General features: G+C 39.5%; 1 protein-coding gene across 2 annotated transcripts in view; it reads right to left on the bottom strand.

Annotated features, from left to right (window-relative positions):
• LOC144691735 (zinc finger protein 654-like) overlaps window positions 1-23,417 on the bottom strand; it is a 66,480-nt gene that overhangs the window by 25,161 nt on the left and 17,902 nt on the right. Inside the window, exons 3-5 of one of the 2 annotated variants that reach the window (XM_078560143.1) lie at window positions 9,094-9,175; window positions 8,736-8,871; window positions 12-214 (exon numbers count right to left, since the gene is read on the bottom strand). In XM_078560143.1, the coding sequence (XP_078416269.1) occupies window positions 12-214; window positions 8,736-8,871; window positions 9,094-9,175 (421 nt within the window). Of the gene's footprint in view, window positions 1-11; window positions 215-8,735; window positions 8,872-9,093; window positions 9,176-23,417 lie in introns of those variants that run through there. The other variant, XM_078560144.1, reaches the window with a different exon arrangement.

Raw genomic sequence — 23,417 nt, 5'->3', positions numbered from 1 at the left:
TATAACCTTACCTCCTGCAGCAAGATTTCTTCTGGTGAGGAGCGGCATAGCCATGTTAAAAATAAGTGGAGAAAATACTTGTTTGTGCCAGTTTGAGGATGATTTACACAGTATTTGGTCAATGTCATTGCTTCTCCAATATGCTCGTACTTCATCAAGTATTTCACTCTATATTCAAAGAACACTGGCGATTCTGATCCTAAGTATTCATTTACTGTTAAAAGCACAAAATGGATAGGGAGACATAGTGAAATAAAGTCTACCAGATTGAAGTACTTTTTGTAAACTAATGCTTAGTCTACTTCTGTGCATAGCAAAAGCAGTTATGATCATACAATGAGTATAAAACGTTAAGCAGTTTATTCTAATTAATAGACATATAACTGTGGTACAAGAGCAAAACACATGATTCTACTTGCAAATTTATCAGTTTTATTTTCCTTGCTATTTGAGATGGCCAAACATTCTTGGAAAAAACAAACAGTGGTCCTTCAGACTACATATTGAATGGATTTTTAACCACTGTAATTATGTCTATCTTTTTCAAATAAGGTCACATGATGAAAATTAGACAATTTTCCTAGCAGTCCCACCTCCATCAACCCTATTCTTGCCTGTTGAAGTGTACATTTAATCAATCATTACAGTTGACCGAAAAACAGAACGAAGCTTTAGATGGGTAGGAATGCTTAACTGCAGTCTTCTTGGCTTATTTGGTAAAATGACACGCTTGCACAACAGCAGGCGTGTAACTCCAATTTGTGTTTTGGATCAACGGGTATTTGGCGTTTAAGTCACGAACAATTCTCCCCATTTTTCCATGCATTCAGCAATAACCATGCTGAATAAAAAATATTAATTCCAAGTTTAATGTGCACTTCTTTCAGCTCATATTGTACAGATAGGGACTATTGAACTACAGGTAAGGTACAAGTGAACAAGCTGCACATTTTAAAAAGAATATTCATGTACATCAACTTCAAAAAAGAAACCTTTTACTTGAATTAGATTGTACTGAAGGACCACTGCTTATTTAAATTTATTAGCTGCGCAGTGCCATTTAAAATAATGTAACAGTATATCAAAATGATATTAACCTTTACATGAAGGATCTGAATCAATATATGATCTGCACGCACTATGCACCTAAGTACTAAACGGCGTTGTAATTAAAACAAAATAGTTAATTAGGTAATTCCCTTTGCTCCTTTAACCATGACTGCTTACATGTTCAGGGAAATTCCAATCTCCATGGGCTGGTTGTTTTTCGAGTTTTCAGCTTGCATGCTGGTGATGTTGAAATGAAACACTATGGGTACTCAAATGTCTGGCCGAGCTTTGATTTCTATTAACTCTTAAAACACAACTTTAAATAAATTTAAATGACCCATTAACAGCCTAGTGAGTATAAACAACTAAAAAAGATCCCAGGCTTCATTTCCATTATGTACTGAATTAGCTGAGCTGGGATTATGATGATATTGCCACAATTACCTCAGAGCCCTCAGGCTGCTAAGAGGAAGAGCAGAAAATAATCAGACAGGATTCTTGCTTCAATTTAATATTCAATGGCTTCTGCTAGAAAACACAAGTGTGTGGACATCAAGCTAGACCAGGATTTTTCTTATTGAAATGTTCTTTATTGTTCAAAGGCCTATTGAACCTCAGCACCTAGGATCAAACAGGATGATTGGACACTTCAGCAAGATACTAGGGGGACTATTGGTATCCAGATGGTACTCCAGAAAGGAGGAAGAAATTGGGGGAATTTTAAGACATTACCACTGTTCAACCCATCTATTCCCTGTCCACAAATTCTTATCTTTCTGCCGTTTTCTTTTGCTGTTAGTTTTAACAATACATTTTATTCCCTCTATTCTCAACCAGTCTTTAAAAAGTAATTTAAAATCTTTTACCCAATTGCTCCATTTTGTGTTGTTGACTAGATGGAAAATAATCTGTTCACCCAACTACTATTAGTTATTTTTATTTTGAGAACTCAAATACTTGGATAAGCGCAGTTGTTCTTTTTGCTGACATATTTGAATAATTATACACACTGGTGTGCATCCAGGTTGTGAACTGAATGCTTAGATACTAACTTTGCTTTAGTGAAATACTTTGGGGTTTCCACTAGCATGTTTCCACTAGACATGGTTGAGGGGGTGGGGCTGGATTGGCAGCTCAATATTCCAGGATATAGGGTCTTCAGGCGAGACAGGGAAGGAGGTAAAAGAGGAGGGGGTATCACAATATTGATCAAGGAATCAATTACAACAGTAAGGAAGGATGACATCTTAAAAGGCTCCTCAAATGATGCCATATGGGTAGAACTTAAAAACAAAAAAGGAGCAATCACATTGCTGGGAGTGTACTATAGGCCCCCAAGCAGTCAAGAGAGAAATAGAAGAGCAGATATGTAGGCAAATTTCAGAGCAGTGTAAAAATAATAGGATAGTAATAGTAGGGGATTTTAACTTCCCCGCATTAACTGGGTTAGTTATAGTGTGATAGGTTTAGATGGAGCAGAATTCTTAAAATGTATCCAGGAGAGCTTTTTAAGCCAGTACGTAGAAGGTACTATGAGAGAGGGGACAGTTTTGGACTTAATTTTAGGGAATGAAACCGGGCAAGCAGTAGAGGTATCAGTGGGGGAGCATTTTGCAGATAGTGATCATAACTCCGTTAGATTCAAGGTTGTTATGGAAAAGGACAAGGGTGGGCCAGAAATCAAGAGTTCTAAATTCGGGGAAGGTCGATTTTAATAAGATCAGATATGATTTGGCCAGAGTGGACTGGGAGCAGCTACTTTTAGGTAAATCTGCGTCAGAGCAGTGGGACTCATTCAAGGAGGGAATAGGGAGTACAGGGCCAACATATTCCAGTAAAAATAAAAGGTGGGACCAACAAATCCAGGGAACCCTGGATGTTGAGGGATATACAGGATTGAATAAAGAGAAAAAGGGAGGTTTATGGCAGATACCGAGGGCTCAAAACAGCAGAATTCCTAGAGTATAGAATGTGTAGGGGGGGGAACTTAAAAAGGAAATTAGGAGAGCAAAAAGGGGGCATGAAAAAACATTGGCAGGTAAAATAAAGGAAAATCCAAAGCTATTTTACAAGCATATTAAGAGCAAGAGGATAACTATGGAAAGAGTAGGGCCCATTATGGGCCATAGTGGTAATTTGTGTGTGGAGCCGGAAAACGTAAGTAGGGTTCTAAATGAATACTTTGTGTCAGTGTTCACAAGCGAGAGGGACGACATGGGTATGGAAATCAGGCAGAAGGACTGTGATATAATTAAAGAAATTATCATAGAAAGGGAGGAGGTTCTAAGTAGTCTGGCAGGCTTAAAAGTGGATAAATCTTCAGGCCTGGATGAAATGTATCCCAGGATGTTGAGTGAGGCAAGGGAGGAGACAACAGGAGCGCTGGCAATAATTTTCAATACCTCTATGGCCACAGGAGAGGTGCCAATGGACTGCAGGACAGCCAATGTGGTACCGTTATTAAAGAAGGGAGGAAGGGGTAAGCCAGGGAACTACAGGCCAGTCACTCTAACCACAATGGTGGGGAAACTATTGGAAGCAATTCTGAGGGACAGAATTAATCTACACTTGGAGAGGCAAGGATTAATCAAGGACAGTCAGGATGGTTTTGTTAAGGGGAGGTCATGTCTGACCAATTTGATTGAATTTTTCAAAGAGACCAGCTGTGTAGATGAGGGCAATGTATTTGACGTAGTCTACTTGGACTTCAGCAAGGCTTTTGATAAGGTCCCACATGGGAGACTGATAACAAAGGTAAGAGTCCATGGGATGCAAGGCAATTTAGCAAACTGGATGCAGAATTGGCTGAGTGGCAGGAAGCAGGGGGTGATGGTCGAGGAGTGTTTTAGTGACTGGATACCGGTGTCCAGTGGGGTTCCAAAGGGATCGGTGTTGGAGCCCTTGCTGTTTGTGGTATATATAAACGATTTAGACTTGAATGTAGGAGGGTTGATCAGCAAATTCGCAGATGACACGAAAATTGGTGGGGTGGTAAATAGTGAGGAGGATAGCCTTAGATTATAGGAGGATATAGACGGGCTGGTCAGATGGGCTGATCAATGGGAAATGGAATTTAATCCAGATAAGCGTGAGATGATGCACTTGGGCTGGGCAAACAAGGCACGGGAATACAAGATGAATGGTAGGACCCTGGGAAGTACCGAGGATCAGAGGGACCTTGGTGTGCATGTCCACTGGTCCATTAAGATAGTGGGACAGGTAGATAAGGTGCTTAAGAAGGCAAATGGAATATTTGCCTTTATTAGCCGAGGCATAGAATACAAGAGCAGGGAGGTTATGCTGGAACTGTATAAAACGCTGGTTAGGCCACAGCTAGAGTATTGTGTGCAGTTCTGGAATCTACATTATAGGAAGGATGTGAATGCACTAGAGAGAGTGCAGAGAAGATTTACCAGATGTTGCCTGGGCTGGAGAGTTTTAGTTATGAGGAAAGATTGGATAGGCTGGGGTTATTTTCCCTGGAGCTGAGGAGATTGAGGGGGGACATGATTGAGGTGTATAAAATTATGAAGGGCATAGATAGGGTAGACAGGAAGGAACTTTTCCCCTTGGTAGCGGGATCAATAACCAGGGGGCATAGATTTAAGGGAAGGGGCAGGAAGTTTAGAGGGGATGACAGGAAGGATTTTTTCACCCAGAGAGTTGTGGGAATCTGGAACTCACTACCTGAAAGGACAGTAGAGGCAGAAACCCTCATAACATTTAAGACACATTTGGATGTGCACTTGCGATGCCATAGCTATGGGCCTAGTGCTGGAAAATTGAATTAGAATAGTTAGGTACTTGTTTGACCTACTCGATGGGCTGAAGGGCCTTTTTCTGTGCTGCAGACCTCTATGACTCTACGAATCCGTGCACAGAGTAGTTGAGCATGATTACCTCTCCTCATCCAGTCATTGAACTAGCCAGTTAATTCAGTTATTTTATTTCTGAGGCCACGACACTCTAGCTATCGCCTTCTTACGGCCTGTCACGTGATATGAATGCAAGTGGCTGACAAAGGGAAAAAAATCTTCCCCGGGTTCTGAACACTGTTCCTCATTAAAATAGTGATTCAGAATTCCTTTAAATTGATCCACTTCTAAAATTCTGTTGTCACAGTCCTCCTTGCAGTTAGAACTTCAATTTCCCTGAAGTTTGTTTTTCATGGGCTGCACACTGTTCAAACTGGTCAAATAACAAAAATAAGCAAATGGCAATAATTTGATATACCATTTTCTTTTCCATTGTACATTTAAGTAATTAACAAGATTAGTTTCTCTTGGTGAAATGTCACCCACTCACTGTCCCGATCGGCAAAAAACATTTTAGCTCCTCGTAACAGTCAAGACCGTTTGCACTATTAGTTTTCAGTTCAGGTGGCGTGAAAACAGAGTTAAGTTGAGCATAAAAGCCGAAAGCGTTGGAAATACTCAGCATGTCTGGCAGAGAGAAATGGTTTTTCTCTCTCTACAGATGCTGCCAGGCCAGCAGAGTACATCCAGCGCTTTGTTTTAATTTCAGATTTCCAACATCCACAGTATTTTATTTTTATTAAGTCGAGCAAATTTGCCAATTGTTGCTATCCACAACGATGGGTCCAGCAATAAGAAACTTTCATTGGCTTAGATAAACCTATTGGCAAAACACTGCTTTATGTACGAGTAAATTCTGATACAACACACCTAATGACATAACATGCTTACTTCATTTTCTCCTGGAACTTCTACATTTAACGAATGGCGTGTGCCAAAGGTATCATTACTATGGTGGAAGTTTCTAGAAAATTCGGACTCAAAAGTTTAAAGTCCAACCACAAAATTAGTACGGAATACTTGAGAGGAACATCTGCTTGAGCATTACCAGTGTGCATGAGTGAGTTCAACCAAGGTCTATAAATTCCAGGAACAGCAGACAGAGATAAAAGCATTATACAAAGGAAGGACAGGAAGCTAGGAAAAGGTGGAGGAGTGGCTCTCTTAAATAAGGATGATCTTATTAGAGAGTGATCGCCTAAGTTCAGGAAACCAGGATGTAGAAGCAGTTTGGGTAGAGATGAAAAATGATAAAGACAAGAAGTCACTTGTGGGAGTGGTGTACAGGCCCCCTAACAGTAACCATATGGTAGGACAAGGTATAAAGGAGGAAATAATTGGGAGCTTGTCAGAAAGGTACAGCGATAATCATGGGGATTTTAATCTACATATGACTGGAAAAATCAGATGGGCAAAGGTAGCCTAGATGAGGAATTCATAGAATGTTTTCAGGATAGGCTTTAATTAATTACCTCATAGTGAAGGTGCCCCTAGGTAGCAGCAATCATATGATTGAGTTTTATATTCAGTTTGAGGGAGAGAAAAGTAGGTCTAAGGCTAGTATTTTAAACCTAAATAATGGCAATTGTGAGGGCATGAAAGCAGAGCTAGCTAAAGTAAACTGGCAAATTAGATTAAGGGTTAGGTCCATAGGGATGCAGTGGCAGGCATTTAAGGGGATATTTCAGAATACACAGAATAGATACATTCCAAAGAGAAAGAAAAATTCCAAGTGCAGGACCCACCACTCATAGTTAAATAAAAAAAGCTTAAGATAGTATCAAACTTAAAGAAAAAGCATATAATTGCGCAAAGATTGGCAGGTCAGAAGATTGGACAGAATATAAAAAACAGCAAAGAATGACTAAAAGATTGATAAGGAAAAATTAGAGTACGAGAAAAAGCTAGCTAGAAATATAAAGACAGTAGTAAAAATTTCGATATTTAAAAAAGAATTAAAGCAAGCATTGGTCCTACAGGAATTGAGTCTGGGGAATTAATGGAAAATAAAGAGATGGCAGATAAATTGAACACACGTTTTACATCGGTCCTCACTATAGAGCATACAAGTAACATCCCAGAAATAGTCATACATCAGGAAATGGAAGGGAGGAGGAATACAAAAAAAAAATGACAATCATCGGGGAAGTGGTACTGTGCAAATTGTTGGAGCTGTGGGCTGACAAGTCCCCAGGGTCCTGATGGACTTCATCCTAGGGTCTTAAAAGTAGTGGCTAGGGAGATAGTTGATGCATTGGTTTTAAATTTCCTACATTCAGGGAAGGTTCCATTAGACTGGAAAATAGCGAATGTAACTCCTTTATTCAAAAAGAGAGGGAGGCAGAAAGCAGGAAACTATAGGCCAGTTAGTTTAACATTTGTCATAGGGAAAATGTTAGAAGCCATTAAAGATGTTAAAGCAGAGCACCTGGAAAAATTCAAAGTAATCAGACAGAGTCAACATGGTTTTGTGAAAGGGAAATTATGTTTAACCAATTTATTGGAGTTCTTTGAAGGAGTGACATGTGCTGTGGATAAAGAGGATGTACTGTACTTAGATTTCCAGGAGGCATTGATAAGGTGCCACATAAAAGATTATTGCAAAAAATAAAAGCTCATGGTGTAGTGGGTAACATATTGACATGGATAGAAGATTGGCTTGCTAACACGAAACAGAATAGGCATAAATGGGTCATTTTCTGGTTGGCAAGATATAACAAGTGGTGTGCCACAGGGATCACTGCTGGGGCCTTAACTTTTTACAATTTATATAAATGACTTGGATAAAAGGACCAAAGGAATGGTTGCTAAATTTGCTGATGACCACAAGATAGGTAGGAAGCCAAGATGTGAAGAGGGCATATGATGGTCACAAAGGGATATAGATATGTTAAGTGAGCGGGCAGATCTGGCAAATGGAGTATAGTGTGGGAAAATATGAAATTGTCCACCTTGGCAGTCAAAATAAAACATATTATCTAAGTGTTGCAAAATTACAGAGCTCTGAGGTGCAGAGGGATCTAGGTGTCCTAGTGCATGAATCACAAATGGTCAGCATACAGGTTTAGCAAGTAATTACAAAAGCTAATAGAATGTTATAATTTATTGCAAGGATAATTGAGTATAAAAATAGGGAGGTTACGCTTCAGATATACAGGGCATTGGTGAAACCACATCTGGACTACTGTGTACAGTATTGGTCTCATTTTAGGAAGGATGTAAATGCATTGGAAGCAGTTCAGAGAAGGTTTACCAGACTAATACCTGGAATGGGTGGGTTGTCTTATAAGGAAAGGTTGGACAGGCTAGGCATGTATCCACTGGTGTTTAGAAGAGTAAGAGGTGACTTGATTGAAACAGAAGATTCTGAGGGGTCTTGACAAAGTGGATGTGAAGAGGCTGTTTCCTCTTGTGGGAGAATCTAGAACTAACGGTCACTGTTTAAAAATAAGGGGTCACGTAAGACAGAGATGGAGAAATTTTCTCAGAGGGTCGTGAGTCTTTGGAACTCTTCCTCAAAAGGTGGTGGAAGCAGAGTCTTGAATATTTTTGAGGTAAATAGATTCTAGATTAACAAGGGGTGAAAGGTTATAGATGAGAATGTGGAGTTGAGTATATAATCAGTTCAGCCATGATCCTATTAAATGACGGAGCAGGCTCAAGGGGCCGAATGGCCTACTCCAGCTCCTAATTAGTATGCTCATATCAAATAGCAGCAGCATAAATGCAACGTTCTGCCTGTGGACAAGCCTAAAAATGAAGTTTTAGCAATACCAAGAGCCCAGTATAAACATTTCAAATTAGGCTTTGGGGGAAAAACTGCTGTTACCCTCAAGAAAATATTCAATATCAGGATACCAATAACAGTACCTAATTCCTGAGTTACTAACTCTTGGTTAAGGATGGACATCAGTACTGGACTTTGCCATGGACCTCCATTTCTACTCATCCTGTTTAGTACATCAAATTCTGTATTTAAGTCAGTTTGTAAAACATTGTGACACTCCTGTGGAGGAAAAAAAAACATAAAATGTTAATGGAAATTAGGAAACAGGATCATAATTACAGTGTTTTAATATAAAAGTGATGCCACAAATAACAGGAGACAAAGCAAGCATTCTGTGACACAGTGAGTGTAAGCTATAACTTGTATGTTTTATGTATAAAACTAATTTATATAATTAACAGTGAAGTCACCAAGACACGAGTGCAAAATAGCAAATATTACCTGAATAGTTTTTAAAAATCCTTCCCAGAACTCTTTTGACGAGTCATCCTCCCTACAATATAGCAATACTTCAAAGCAGCTCCTATAAACAAAGCATGGAAGTTGAAAGTAGAATTATCAGTACAAATATTCCAGTTATTTGTAGACAGAAGAAAAATACAAAAATAACTAACCCACATCTTTGCATCTAAACAAATGCTTGAAAAACCATTAGAGTAACACTCAATGGCTAGCAGCTATGATACACAAAGGCCACAAAAAAGAAAATGCTGGAAACACTCAGGACAGGCAGTAGCTATGAAGAGGGAAACAGAGTTAAACGCTTCAGGTCGATGACCTTTCGTCAGCTGTCAAATTAGATGTACCTTTTAATATATATTGCAGAAAATTTAATAAGTCCTCTATGGCATACCTGCCATGACCATTGGTCAATATTGGAAAGTGTTCACTGATATAAAAGGTAGTGATGAGAATGTGTACGTTCAAGTATACCTTTAAATTCTTTAAAAGAAGTCAAATCTACATAAATTAAATTTATTCCAAAATGTTTTACTGGAAACATAAGTTACACTACCCTTCACATTCATGTACTGTTGTTTAAATAAAGGATATTTTATACACCACAAATGGGTGCCAAAAATTTCACTTGTTTTGCTTCAAATATTCTCCTCAAAGCTCAGAAAGAAAACCTGTTTTCTTTCTGGAGAAGGACCTGAGCTCACAACCTTCTAACCCAGAAACAAGAGTGCTACCAGTTGAGCCACAACTAGGTTATGGAACATACATTGCATAATGGGCAGAAGTTTGACTGGGCCCTCAGCTATGCTGAATGACATAGTTGAGATCTCCACAGATTTAACAGATTTTCCTGCTTATTGGTATATCAAAATACACAGTGTGCTATGAAACTGCATATCACTGCAAATGATTGATAATACCAAAACATAAATCTGGATTTTCCTGAAGAATCCATGTTTACCAGAGCAGGGTGGGACTTTAGCCTGACTGCTTACTCCAGAGTTGACCCAGCTAAGGCAATAATGCAGCATAGCAATAAGGGTAATGATAACCAGAGTATGACAGGAATGGAAAGAGCATACAAACATAACAGTATGCCAGCAAATAGGGTCAGAGTAAAGAATAAGGCAGAATTAAAAGCTCTTTATCTGAATGCACACAGCATTCGTCACAAGATGGATGAATTGATAGCACAAATATAAATAAACGATAAGCATTACAGAGACAAGATTGCAAAGTGACCATGGCTGGGACCTGAATATTTGAGGGTATTTGACATTTTGGAAGAATAGGATGGAGGGAAAGGAGGTGGGATAGCTCTGTAAATAAAGGGTGAGGTCAGTACAGTAGTAAGAAAAGTTCTTGGCTCAGAAGATCACGATGTAGAACCTTTGGGTGGAGATAAGAAATGGCAAAGGAAAGTCATTGATAGAGGTAGTTTGCAGGCCCCTTGACGGCAGCTACATTGTAAGACAGAGTATAAGAAAAGAAATAATGGGGATGGTAAGAAAGATACTACAATAACTGTGGGAGATTTTAATCTTCATATAGATTGGACAAATTAAATTGGCAAAGGTAGCCTGGAGGCAGCAAGGAAAAGCTGTTTGCTGCTAGCTACTAGGCTGGAATGCTAGTGCAAGCTTGTCCTCTGGGTAAGGAGAAGTAACCTACAAAGATTTGTGGTCATGGAAGATTCGCCTGGCGAGGCCAGAAGGAATCACTGGAGTGAGCCTTGTTGGCGGAAGACAGTTCGGCAATTCTCAAAAGACCAAGGGACAGGGCTTTTGACAGACACTTAAATTTACAACACGGCAAAGTAGGGAGAAGTGAATCTGCTGAAGCTGGGGATAAGTCTGGACTGTTGCCTGTAAAGGCTGAAACTCTGTGGGGAGCATGATGTAAAGTATATCCATGCAGTATGGGGTTATCGGTTGTGTTGAGACATAAATAAGGGTTATCTTTTCTGTAGTTGTCTACTAAGTATTGTTTAGTCAGAGTTGATTTTAGTTTGTTTGTTACAGTAAAACTTAAAATCTTGTCATGGGGTTTCTAAGTTGGTCACCAGGAATTCAAATCTGTTTTTAGAAGTTATCAGTCTGGGAAAAGGCTATTTTAGACATGATAATGTGTCTCGAGATGGGATTAATTAATGACCTCATCGTAAAGGATCGTCTAGGTAAGAGCAATCATGACATGATACAATTTCACACTCAGTTTGAGGGTGAGAAATGGGAGTCTGAAACTAGAGTCTTAAACTTAAATAAAGGCAATTACAAGAATATAAAGATAGCATTCACTCAAGTGACTGGAAAAAAGATTTAAAATGTAAGATGGTAGAGATGCAGCGGCACACATTTAAGAAGATATTTAATAGCCCTCAAAGATATATTCCATTGAAAATGAAAGACTATGAGAAGGATGCACCATCTGTGGCTAACTAAGGAAGTTAATGATGGTAATAAGTTCATAAAAAGGCCACACAATGCTGCAAAGATTAGTAGTAGGCCAGAAGACTGGAACATTTTAGAAACCAGCAAAGGATGAATAAAAAATGAATAAACAAGGAAAAATTGGAGTATGAGAGAAAACAATGTATATAAAAATGGAATAAAAATATAAAAATTTCAACACGTATATACAAAGAAAAAGAGTAGTTAATGTGCACATTGGTCCCTTAAAGGGTGAGATTGGGCAGTTAATGATGAGAAACAAGGAAATAGAGATTTTGAAGAAGTGTTTTGTATCTGTTTTCACAGTGCAACACACAAAAAGCTTTTCTTCTATTCTCGAGATGCAAGAGATAAAAGGGAATGAGAAACTAAAAACAGTTACTATCACTACAGAAAAACACTGGGAAAACTAATTGGGGCTATGGACTGACAAGTCTTCTGGGCCTGATGGCCTGCATCCTGGACTCCACAGGGTGCTATTAGCAAAAATTAAACCATGGAATCTTGTGGCTTCATCTTTTCAGTAAGTAACTGGGTTATGGACTTCTCTTAAAAAAAAATTACTGGTCTCAACCGAGATCATAAACGCATGGAGGAGCTGGACAGTGAGCCCACCCACCACTGTAGAGCACAACAAGACCATCTCATCAGTGGTAAAACCCTGGGAAATTATAGCATTCCACTTGAAATCATCAAAAGTGGAAAACTGGTACTGCTGCAACATCTCCACAAACTTATCTCTGTTGGAAGGAAAGATCCGTGTCTCAAGATATGCGTGATGCAAACATAGTCACCATGAAAAAAAGCAAAGGGAATTGCAGTGACTGCAAAACTTACCAAGGCATCTCCTTGCTAAGTATCGTGGGGGAAGTCTTTGCTCACATTTCTCTGACCAGATTGCAGAACATGGCGTCATGTATCTATCCTGAGTCTTAGCGTGGCTTCCGAGTTGGCAGATCGACAGTTGACATGATTTTCTCACACCGGCAGTTACAGGGCAAGTGCCGTGACAGCACAAGCTATTCTATAATCGCTTTCACTGACCTCACCAGACCTTTAATCTAGTCAGCAAAGATGGGACTTTCAAACTGCTGTGTCTTGGACTCTCGTGTGTCATTTTCTCTTTCCACAAGAAAATGCAGTTCTGTCAGTTACAATGGAGTAACATCAGATGCTTTCAAGATCAGCAGCGAATAAAGCAGGGCCTGATTCCTGACACAACTCTCTTTGGCATATTCTTCTCCATGCAGCTATTGTATACTGTTGGTGACTCAAACATGGGTGTCCACCTGCATGCTGATGGCAAGCTGTGTAACTTGGCAAGACTGCACGCCAAGACCAAAGTAAGTAAAGCCCTATTCTGTAAGTTGCTGTTTGGTGATAATGACGCACTGGCATCCCACAATGTCGTTCACTTGCAGAAGCTTGTAGATCGGTTCTCCAGAACCTGCAAGGAGTTTGGACTGACAATCAGTGTCAGGAAGACCATGGTAAGATGGTAGAGATGCAGCGGCACACATTTAAGAAGATATTTAATAGCCCTCAAAGATATATTCCATTGAAAATGAAAGACTATGAGAAGGATGCACCATCTGTGGCTAACTAAGGAAGTTAATGATGGTAATAAGTTCATAAAAAGGCCACACAATGCTGCAAAGATTAGTGGTAGGCCAGAAGACTGGAACATTTTAGAAACCAGCAAAGGATGAATAAAAAATGAATAAACAAGGAAAAATTGGTAATGGGCCAGGACATAGAAACTCCAACTTCCACCAACACTGGAGGTCGTTGACAGCTTCACAAAGCTTGAATCAACAATCACCAGCAACCTAATGGGAGGGAAGATCTTGTCACAAGGGACAAAGTATATGAGAAACTAATGGGACTAAAGGCAGACAAGTCACCAGAACCTGATGGCCTGCATCCAAGGGTTTTAAAGGAAGTGGCTGCAGAGATATTGGAGGCATTGGTTGAAATATTCCAGAACTCACTGGATTCCGGGTAGGCCCCAGTGGATTGGAAAACCGCTAGTGTGACACCTCTGCTCAAGGCGGCAGGGAGGCAAAAAGCAGGAAACTATAAGCCAGCCAGCCTAACATCTGTCATTGGGAAAATGCTAGAGTCCATTATTGAGGCAGAAATAGCAGGACATTTAGAAAAGCTTAATGCAATCAAACATGGTTTTATGAAAGGGAAATCATATTTGACAAATTTGCTAGAGCTCTTTGAGGATATAACAAGCAGAGTTGATAAAGGGGAGCCGGTAGATGTAGTGTATTTGGATTTCCAGAAGGTATTCAATAATGTGCCACACAAAAGGTTATTGCACAAGATAGGAGCTCACGGTATTGGGGGTAATGTATTAGCATGGATTGTGGATTGGTTAACACACAGAAGACAGAGTTGGGATTAATGAGTCTTTTTCAAGTTGGAAAGACGTAACTAGTGGAGCCTCACAAGGGTCAATCCTAGGGCCTCAATCAGTAACTACCTATATCAATGACTTGGAGGAGGGGGCAAATTGTAATGTATCCAAATTTGCTGTCAATACAAAAATAGGTGGGAGGGCATATTGTGATGAGGACATAAGGAATCTGCAAGGGGATATAGATAAGTTGAGTGGGTAGGCAAAAACTTGCAGGTGCAGCAAGTAATTAAGCCGGCAAATGGAATTTTGGCCTGTATCACTAGGGGGTTGGAATTTAAAAATAGGGAAGTCTTGTTACATCTATAACAGGGTGTTGGTGAGGCCACACCTGAGTACTGTGTACAGTTTTGGTCCCCATATTTAAGGAAGGATATACTGGCATTGGAGGCAATTCAAGAGATTCACTAGGCTGATTCCTGGGATGAAGGGGTTGATTTATCAAGAACGGCTAAACAGGTTAGAGTTTAGAAGAATGAGGGGTGGTCTTATTGAAATGTACAAGATTCTGAGGGGACTTGACAGGCTAGATGCTGAGATGATGTTTCCACTAGTGGGGGGATCTCGAACTAGGGTACATAGTCACAGAATAAGGGGACACTCATTTAAAACTGAGAGGCGAAGGGATTTCTTCATTCATAGGGTAGCGAATGTCTGAAATTCTCTACCTTAGAGAGCTGTGGAGGCTGGATCACTGAAAGTATTTAGAGGAGGTAGACAGATGTTTGAAATATTGGGGAGTTGAGGGCTATGAGGAGCTAGCCTGAAAGAGGAGTTGAGGCCTGGGCAGATCAGCCATGATCTTATTGAATGGCGGGGCAGGCTTGAGGGGCTGAATGGCTTGCTGTTCCTTTTTCTTAAGTTCTTATGTCCTTTGATGCAGAAATCAGCATTAGGGCTGTCAAGGCTACAGCTGTGATGTCAAAGTTGAGAAGACAACACCAAACTAGCCAAAAATACAAAATTCTGTGTGTACCAGGCTGGTGTTATCAGCACCCTCCTTTACAATAGCAAGGCATGGACAACTTATACAAACCTAGAAAAACGTCTGAACAGCTTCCACCTCTGCTGCCTCAGATGTATATTGGGCATCTCCTGGCAGGACAGAGTGCCGGATATAAAAGTACACCAACATGCAGGGATCCCCAGCATATTTGCTCTGTTGAGTCAGCGACGAATCCATTGGCTGGGTCATGTACGCCAAATACATGACTGCTGCATTCCCTAAGACATGCTCTATGGCAAGCTCACTACCAGCACAAGACCAACAGATCGCTCACATCTGTAATACAAGAGCATCTGAAAGTGAAACCACAAGTTGACCAGGATCGAAGTTGATGTATCGAAGTCCAGTATGCTGACCAGAGTGCCTTGAACTGAGCATTCAGAAAGGGCGTGGAAAAGGCACTCAATGACCAGATGGCGAAAGAGCGTCCGGAAGGAAAACAAATGTCAACTTTGGGCCAATGCTATTCATCTGTGCCAGTGGTGGAAGGGATTGCCACTCAAGACGGCCTCTACAGCTACAGACAGTGCTCAACGCAGAAGTAACATGTGCCCTGAGCACAGTGCATCATCTCCCGAGACAGAGCAATTTCTAATTACTTGCATTGGAAGCAGTTCAGAGTAGGTTCACTAGGTTGATTCCTGGGATTAAGGGGTCATCTTATGAGGCAAGTTTGAGCAGGTTGGGCCTATATTCATTAGAGTTTAAGATGGAGATGAGGAGGAATTTCTTTTCTCAGAGTCTTGTCAATCTTTGGAATTCTCTACCCTAGAGAGCTGTGGAGGCCGAGTCACTGAATTTATTCAAGGCTGAAATAGACGGATTCTTGAACTAAAGGGAAGTCACCGGTTAAAGGCGAACAGAAATGTGGAGTTAGACCAAGATCAGAACAGTCATTATCGAACTGAATGGCAGAGCAGACTCGAAGAGCCACATGATCTGCTCCTGCTTCTCTTCATGTTCTATTGTGAGCTACTTTGAGATTTCCGCAAAGTCTGCCCGAGTTCATCAAAATAAAAGTTACCTTTTCTCTCGCCCTTAAAAAAAAATGCTTATTTTCATCAGTTCTCCCAGAAGAATACTTTAAAGATCAAGGTGTATTGTTAGCATGGTTCCAACGGCAATGGTTAATATCTTGCTCAAGTGATCATTATTCACTAATTAACCTTGTTATTGAGCATTGACAGCCTGATCACAGGGGCTGCCATAGTTGAGCCCATCTGTCCACATTGAAAGTCCACGCAAATGTACTTCCAGCAGTGTTTCCTGGATAAGAACTCAGCCTGATTTTTTTTTTATCCCAAGGGATCTTGAGGCCTGTTGAATTGCTCCTATATTTGCTGAGAGAGAGGCTGAGATCAAGCCTACACATCTTATTGCTGAGCTACTGAACGAGCATTAAAGTAAAATAAACCCAGTGTTTTTACAAGTATTTTTTATAATGCTCATGAAATTCCTTGGGAAGTTTTGCTACATTAAAGGTGCTATATTAAAGCAAGTTGATGTTGTTGAGAAGGTTAAGACTTGGGCCATATTTTTGAAATGATCAAGAGTGCAAGAAGATTTTAGTATTTGATATTATCACCTACTCAAAATAAGAAAACTGAACATAATATTTATTTTATTCATTCACATGACTGAGCATTGCATTGTCAGCTTTATTGCCCATCCCCAAATGTCCTCAAGAAGGTGGTGGTAAGCTGTGCAGTCCACCTGGTGGACATACTCCTAAAGTACTTTAATTTTGCTAGGGCTCCTTGATTCCTTATCCGGTCAAATGCTGCCTTAACATTTAAGGACAGTAATTCTTGCCTCACCTCTAGAATTCAGCTCTTTTGTCCATTTCTGGGCCAATATTGGAATAAGGTCTGGAGCCATATGGTCCTGGCAGAACCCAAACTGAGCAGCGAAGAACAGGTTATTGGAGAGTAAACGTGGCTTGACAGCACTGTTAATGATACCTTCCATAATTTTGATGACAATAGGTCAAAGGGGCAGTAATTGACTAGATTGAATGTGTCCTCTTTTTTTGGAAAGGACATACCTGGGCAATTTCCCACTTTGTCAGGTAGATACCAGTGCTGAAGCTGTACTGGAACAGCTTGGCTAGGGGCACAGCTAACTTTGGAATGCAAATCTTTAGCTCAGCCCCCAAGGTTTTTCTCAGGGCCCATAACCTTTGCCGTATCCAGTGAAAATTTCTTGATAACATGTGGAGTGAACTGAATTGGCTGAAGACTGGTTTCTGTAATGATGGGCACCTCAAGAGGAGACTAAGATGGATCATCCACCTGCCACTTATGACAGAAGATAACTGCAAATGTTTCAGCTTTGTCTTCTGCACTCATGCTGGGTTCCATCATCACTGACAATGGGGATGTTCATTGAACCTCCCCTCTTGTAGTTAGTTCTTTAATTGTCCATCGTCATTCACGACTGGTAGTGGTAGGACTGTAGAATTTTGATCCAATTCACTGGTTACCAAGTTGCTTAGCTCTGTCTCTATCACACTGCTTTTGCTGTTTAACATGCATATAGTCCTGTGTTGTAACTCTGCCGGATTGGCACCTAACTTTTAGGTGTGCCTGGTGCTCTTCCTGGTATGCTCTTCTACATTCCTCATTGAACCAGAGTTGGCCTCTTGGCTTCATGGTAATGGTAGAGTGAAGGATATGTTAGGCCATGAGGTTACGGATTGTGTTGGAGTACAGTTCTGCTGCTGATGGGCCAAAGTGCCCAGTTTTGAGCTACTAGATAGGTTCTGAAACCAATGAAGCTCTTGCATTCTACTCTGCTCATCAACAGTCAATCTTCCTATTCCGATTGCTGAATAAGCTTACTCTTTAGAATTACTTCCTATATTCTTAGCATGTATTTGCACACACATATTTTGTAACTTCCTATGCCACCAGATGTTCATCTCATTAGCAAGGGCTTTTTAATGCAACAATACATAATCTTTCACTTTCAAGTTCCAAAGTTAATATTGTTCCAATGCGTGTTATAGGATAAATTACAAAGTAATGCAATCATATGTTATGAAGTTTGTTAGAAGTGCACAGTGTAAAATTCCAATTTACATGGTGGTGTTAGGAACCAATGGATTGTTTATCATGCCAGTACATTTGCATCAACATGCTCACAACATAAAGACTTGATAGACACACTCGGTATCCTGGCTTCTGCTCCAACCTGGAGCCTGAATCCAGGCACAAATATTCAAAGGCAGCACTGCTGGTTAATTAATCTTGCTGCCCACATCAATTGCTTTGGACTATACTCTGCAGTAATGCTAAAACAAAATTTAAAATGTAAAATCTGGCACATGTTGCCTTTTTTTAAAAAATAGGCAGAAATCATTCCAATGATTATACCCAAGCAAATGGAATCCAGCTACAGAAATAACAACTGGCAACCCTATTGGTTCATAACAAGGCAAATACCAGGTGCATCTAGGAATAAACCATAGAAAGGCACATTTAAAATCAAATCAAGAGTCCAGCTGGGAACAAGTAGTTAGAATATAAAATTAACGTTTTAAACATAATATAAGACGTATACTTTATACATTTACGCCGGGAGATTTCTGACTCTATTACTAACAACTGTTTCATCTGCAATACATTAAGTTCTCCATCTTTTTAAGAAAACAACAAATTGCTTTAGTTTTGATCTAGTCACAATTATTTAAATTCAACATGAACTAGACGCAGAGCTTTTTGCAAGTTAGCATTAAAATTTTCACGATTAAATTAAGCATTAAATTTATTTAAATGAATTATATTCCTTCGACTGTGCTTTGTTTTAACCTTTATAAAAGTTACTACTTTTCTCTTTCCGGTTTTGAAACTATAAACTTGTCCCCATCAAGAATTAAAACGTGTAGGTATTTGTTTCTGTAAAAACCCTTGAATAATTACTTCTTCTATTCTTGATCGCTGCATTTCCCTCTAATTTTCAAGCTCACCCAACACCCAAACAGACTGGTTAAATTACTATTGTATCAGCCTTTAACTGTTTCGTGCATAACATTGCCAAATGATGACATTTGTTGTCTTTCTTTTAATGGGTGATTATCTCATTTCAGTCAACTCCTTCGGTTAAATTAAAACTTAACTCCTTCCTATGCTGTGAACAAAAGACAAGGTGAAACCAATTATTAAAATTAAAGCTGTATTAAGTATAGGCTGCAGACAGCTGTCACCAGACAATGCAGACTTCTCCTGATCACCCTACAGGGCTAACATGAGAAATTTCCTGTGAAGCTATTTCAGAAATCAGTAGACTAATTTTCTGATAAAAGGGAAGATTCAGGGTGGATAGCTTCTTTGTGGCTCAACATCTATTAGATAAGATATTTTTACACTGAGTATTTGGGATGGGGATAGCTGTGGAGCACATTCCCATCCTTCACTGTATTCTTGCTTCATTGAACCTATTTTTCTTTCAAATAATTAATTTTATGGTCAGAATATGTGCAACTTGAAACACTGCTTGCCATGAAGTAGTTTTCTGCTTTCTTGTCAACAAGTGCATCTTCAGTTCTATTTGCTCATTGTAATTGGGAGCACATTCTTCAGTGAAAGGAAGCCCAAAAAGCAGCAGCTGCAATTTGCATCTTGCAGCAAATAAAATATTTTATACATTCTCTTTAAAAAGTAGGATTCTCAATTTGATTGTAGAGGGGATGAAGTTCAACAGAAATAAAACCACAATGTATTGGCCCCAATTTTGCAGTTGTAATAACAGCAAAGCCCGTTAGATTTGTTGTCATTTCAACTGTGAAACTAACAATGTTCTGAAATCCACACGTGCATAGTTAAACACAGAAATCCAGAAGTTGATGCCAGTGGTTGCCTGCTCCTTCACAGGGTACAAAGTCCCCACAGATGGAAACCTTAAACCACTTGAATTGGCGCGAACTTTCACTTTTTGTACTCTAATCTTGTTGTAAAAACCCTCAACTAAGTAATGCCTTATTGAAGGAAGTATAACTGGGTTTTGAAATGGTGTGAAGACCAATACTTCTTCAAGGTAGGCATTCCTTGAAGAAAAGTGGCAGTCAATTAAACACTAAGATAAAAGCAAAAAACTGCGGATGCTGGAAATCCAAAACAAAAATAAAAATACCTGGAAAAACTCAGGAGGTCTGACAGCATCTGCGGAGAGGAACACAGTTAACGTTTCGAGTCCGTATGACTCTTCAACAGAACTGTTCTGTAAGTTCTACAATTCTATAAATTATTGAAAAAAACAAAAAGGAGGGGGAAAAATCGGAAAGGGGGTGGGGATGGAGGAGAGAGTTCATGATCTAAAATTGTTGAACTCAATATTCAGTCCGGAAGACTGAAAAGTGCCTAGTCGGAAGATGAGGTGCTGTTCCTCCAGTTTGCGTTGAGCTTCACTGGAACAATGCAGAAAGCCAAGGACGGACATGTGGGCAAGAGAGCAGGGTGGAGTGTTGAAATGGCAAGCGACAGGGAGGTCTGGGTAATGCTTGCGGACAGACCGAAGGTGTTCTGCAAAGCGGTTACCCAGTCTGCGTTTGGTCTCTCCAATGTAGAGGAAACCGAAATATTCCCCTGGTTTTTAACCTTAAAATTCTAAGTTTAGGATATTTCAGCTTCTACCTTAATCCTACATATATGTCCCAATCTTTATTTTACTCTCAGTAAAATGACTAAAGAATGAAGGATAATCAGTGCATTTTACTTTTTGGTTTGCAGTAAGAATTCTTCAATATGATTGGTGGCTCAGCCTGTTTGATAACATCAAGGCTGCTGGGCTTAGCAACAAAACCAAATTGACATTGGGAAAAGTGAGATCCACACCTAAGAGGTCACTACATCTTTGAGGGCAGTTTTCTTAGAGGTCAATGGCCTGGGTTGCCACTTTGCCGCCAAATGTAAAATCCAGGCCATCACAGAATTAAATTTAGAAAGCTTGGATGACAGCTCTAGTCAAAAATACTAGCACAAAGGATCACAGGTTCATGGGAAATAAACCAACCAGTGTTACTTAAATCACAAACAGCATTGGTGCAATAAAGCAGTCACAAAAGGCTTATCTTACATGAATCAAAACTGAAGATATTTATATAAATGCTATAAACTAAGCATTTATCATAAGTTACAAAATAGGATACCAAGTTACAAAAGCACAAGATCATTTTTTTTTAAATATGTAAACTGCCTACCCCTCCCAAACAAGGTGATAAGACAGATGGGTAGTAATGGAGATAAGTTCATGATCCTATTCAATGCTGATTACAAGGGATATGTAGAGTGGGTGGAAAAGTGGAGTTGAAGCCCAAGATCAGCCATCATGTTGAACAGCAGAGCCGGCTCAACAGGCCATATGTTCTACTCCTCCAATTTCCTGTGTTCTTGATGAACTAGGTCACACGTTAAGTGACTCCTTTGCCAGAGAATTGTAGACTTATGAAATAAATTACTGGCTAGTATGATGGGCAAGTTTTTGTTGTACATCTTCCAAGGAGAGCTGGATGGGTACCTGAGGTCACATTGTACATAAAGGTAGATACAAAGTAATATGACATGGCTTCCAGTAGGTAGGAAGTGGCTGATGCACAATATATTGAGAGTCTTGCGGAACAGACTAGATGGACCATTTGGTCTTTTCTTGTCTGATATTTTCATGCTCATCTGTTCATCATTCAGTAAAAGCCAGGTATTAAAAAAAGTAGGAAAATAACAGGAATAAACAATGACTAAACTTCTAACTGAGTTAACGTTATGATAATACAGGAGATTTTGATGAAGGTCATAATAAGATCAGAGATAGAATCAGGAGAAGGCATCGAGTATATTTAAATCTACAATGATGTATATCATCTCCGTAACAATTAGGTCATTATTAAACCAGCCTGGTAAAAGATAGGGACTTTCTTGCCACCACCATTGATTAAATATTTTTGTTTTGGTTTTAGTGAGGGTGAGGGGTGGAAACAAAGGGAGAAAAGAAAAACAAGTTAGTGGACAACATTTCTATACGTCACCTCCAGATTTCTGAAAAGGAGACCCAGAGTTCAACAGCCCAGGGCATAATCCTAAAATAACCCCAAGACACTCTGTAACAAATGGTACCATGAATACATGAGAAAACAGCTTGTGGACAACTTATGGTCCAGGTAGAACACTGTAGCAATGCATGATCAGTCATGAGAAATCTTGGAAATACTTGGCTAAATATATTCAGAAGATTATTTAATAAATGTTATTATTTTTTGCCTGTTTGTCTCAAAATTGCTCAGGAAATGGTTTACACAAGCTAATTTGAGTTATATATCCTAATATTTGTTTTAATTTTCTAAGATACTTCATAATAAAGCAATAAGTGCACCTATTTACAAAAATATTCCACATATCCAATTAATCCTTGGTCATCTTAAAGCTTATTTCTATTGCAGCTACTTATTCTTGGTTAATGAATTCAAAATTTAACAATTTTAAACATATATAGTTGACAACAGAAACTTTTTTCGTACTTAATACATTTCCTTCAAACACCACCCCCCCACCCGCCCCGACCTATGAAATCCGGTGACATGTCTGTCTCCAACAGTCAGAGCACCATACAGTAAACAGGTTAGCACACATGTGCATTGGAAGACAGTTATGAATCTTTAGTTCAATGCATAACTAGCTCCTTAATGTAGAACATTTATATAAACTCTGAAATATTGAACCTCCAGATCTCAGACCAAATTGACAATTCTTTTGTTGTGAATTTCAAGGTTAATTAGTATTTTGGTAGGTTGACCGATATTCACCAAGTTCTAACTACATTGCTGTGCTCAATATTACCACTGGTCTCTCTACAGACAACACAATATACAGAATCACAAAGGGGATTCAGGTTCTCTAACAGCAAGTTAATACGTCACTGCGACAAAGATTTGATGCTTCAAGAAAAAGTACTAACAAGACCTGCACCAATTTAACTGACCGACAAATCATAGAACACACTCCAACACAGACTCACGAACAGCTCTCTTGGGAAATCAATGTACAAAACTGTCTGCAAACAAGCGGGTGTTATACCCAACATACGTAACAAAATGGTTGTATTGGTAGATAGTTTTTTTAAGATCAGAAGAAATAGGAGCAATACACCATTCAGTCCCTTGAGTCTGCTTTGCCACAAAGATCGGGGCCTTGAGTCCGCTTCTTTGTGAACCAAAAATCTGTAACTCAGCCTTGAATATATTCAATGACCAAGTGTCACATTAGCGGGTTTCCAATCTGCTGGGACCTTCCCAGAATCCAGTGAGTTCTGGAATATTTTGACCAATGCCTCCATTAACTCTGCAGCCACTTCCTTTAAAACCCTGGGTGCAGGCCATCAGGTCCTGTCGACTTGTCTGCCTTTAGTCCCATTAGTTTCTCAAATACTTTGTCCCTCG

Source organism: Cetorhinus maximus, chromosome 16, assembly GCF_964194155.1.
Source record: "Cetorhinus maximus chromosome 16, sCetMax3.hap1.1, whole genome shotgun sequence".
Taxonomy (NCBI): domain Eukaryota; kingdom Metazoa; phylum Chordata; class Chondrichthyes; order Lamniformes; family Cetorhinidae; genus Cetorhinus; species Cetorhinus maximus.
The sequence above is the reverse complement of the archived record's forward strand: the minus strand, read 5'-3'. Positions and strand labels throughout refer to the sequence as shown.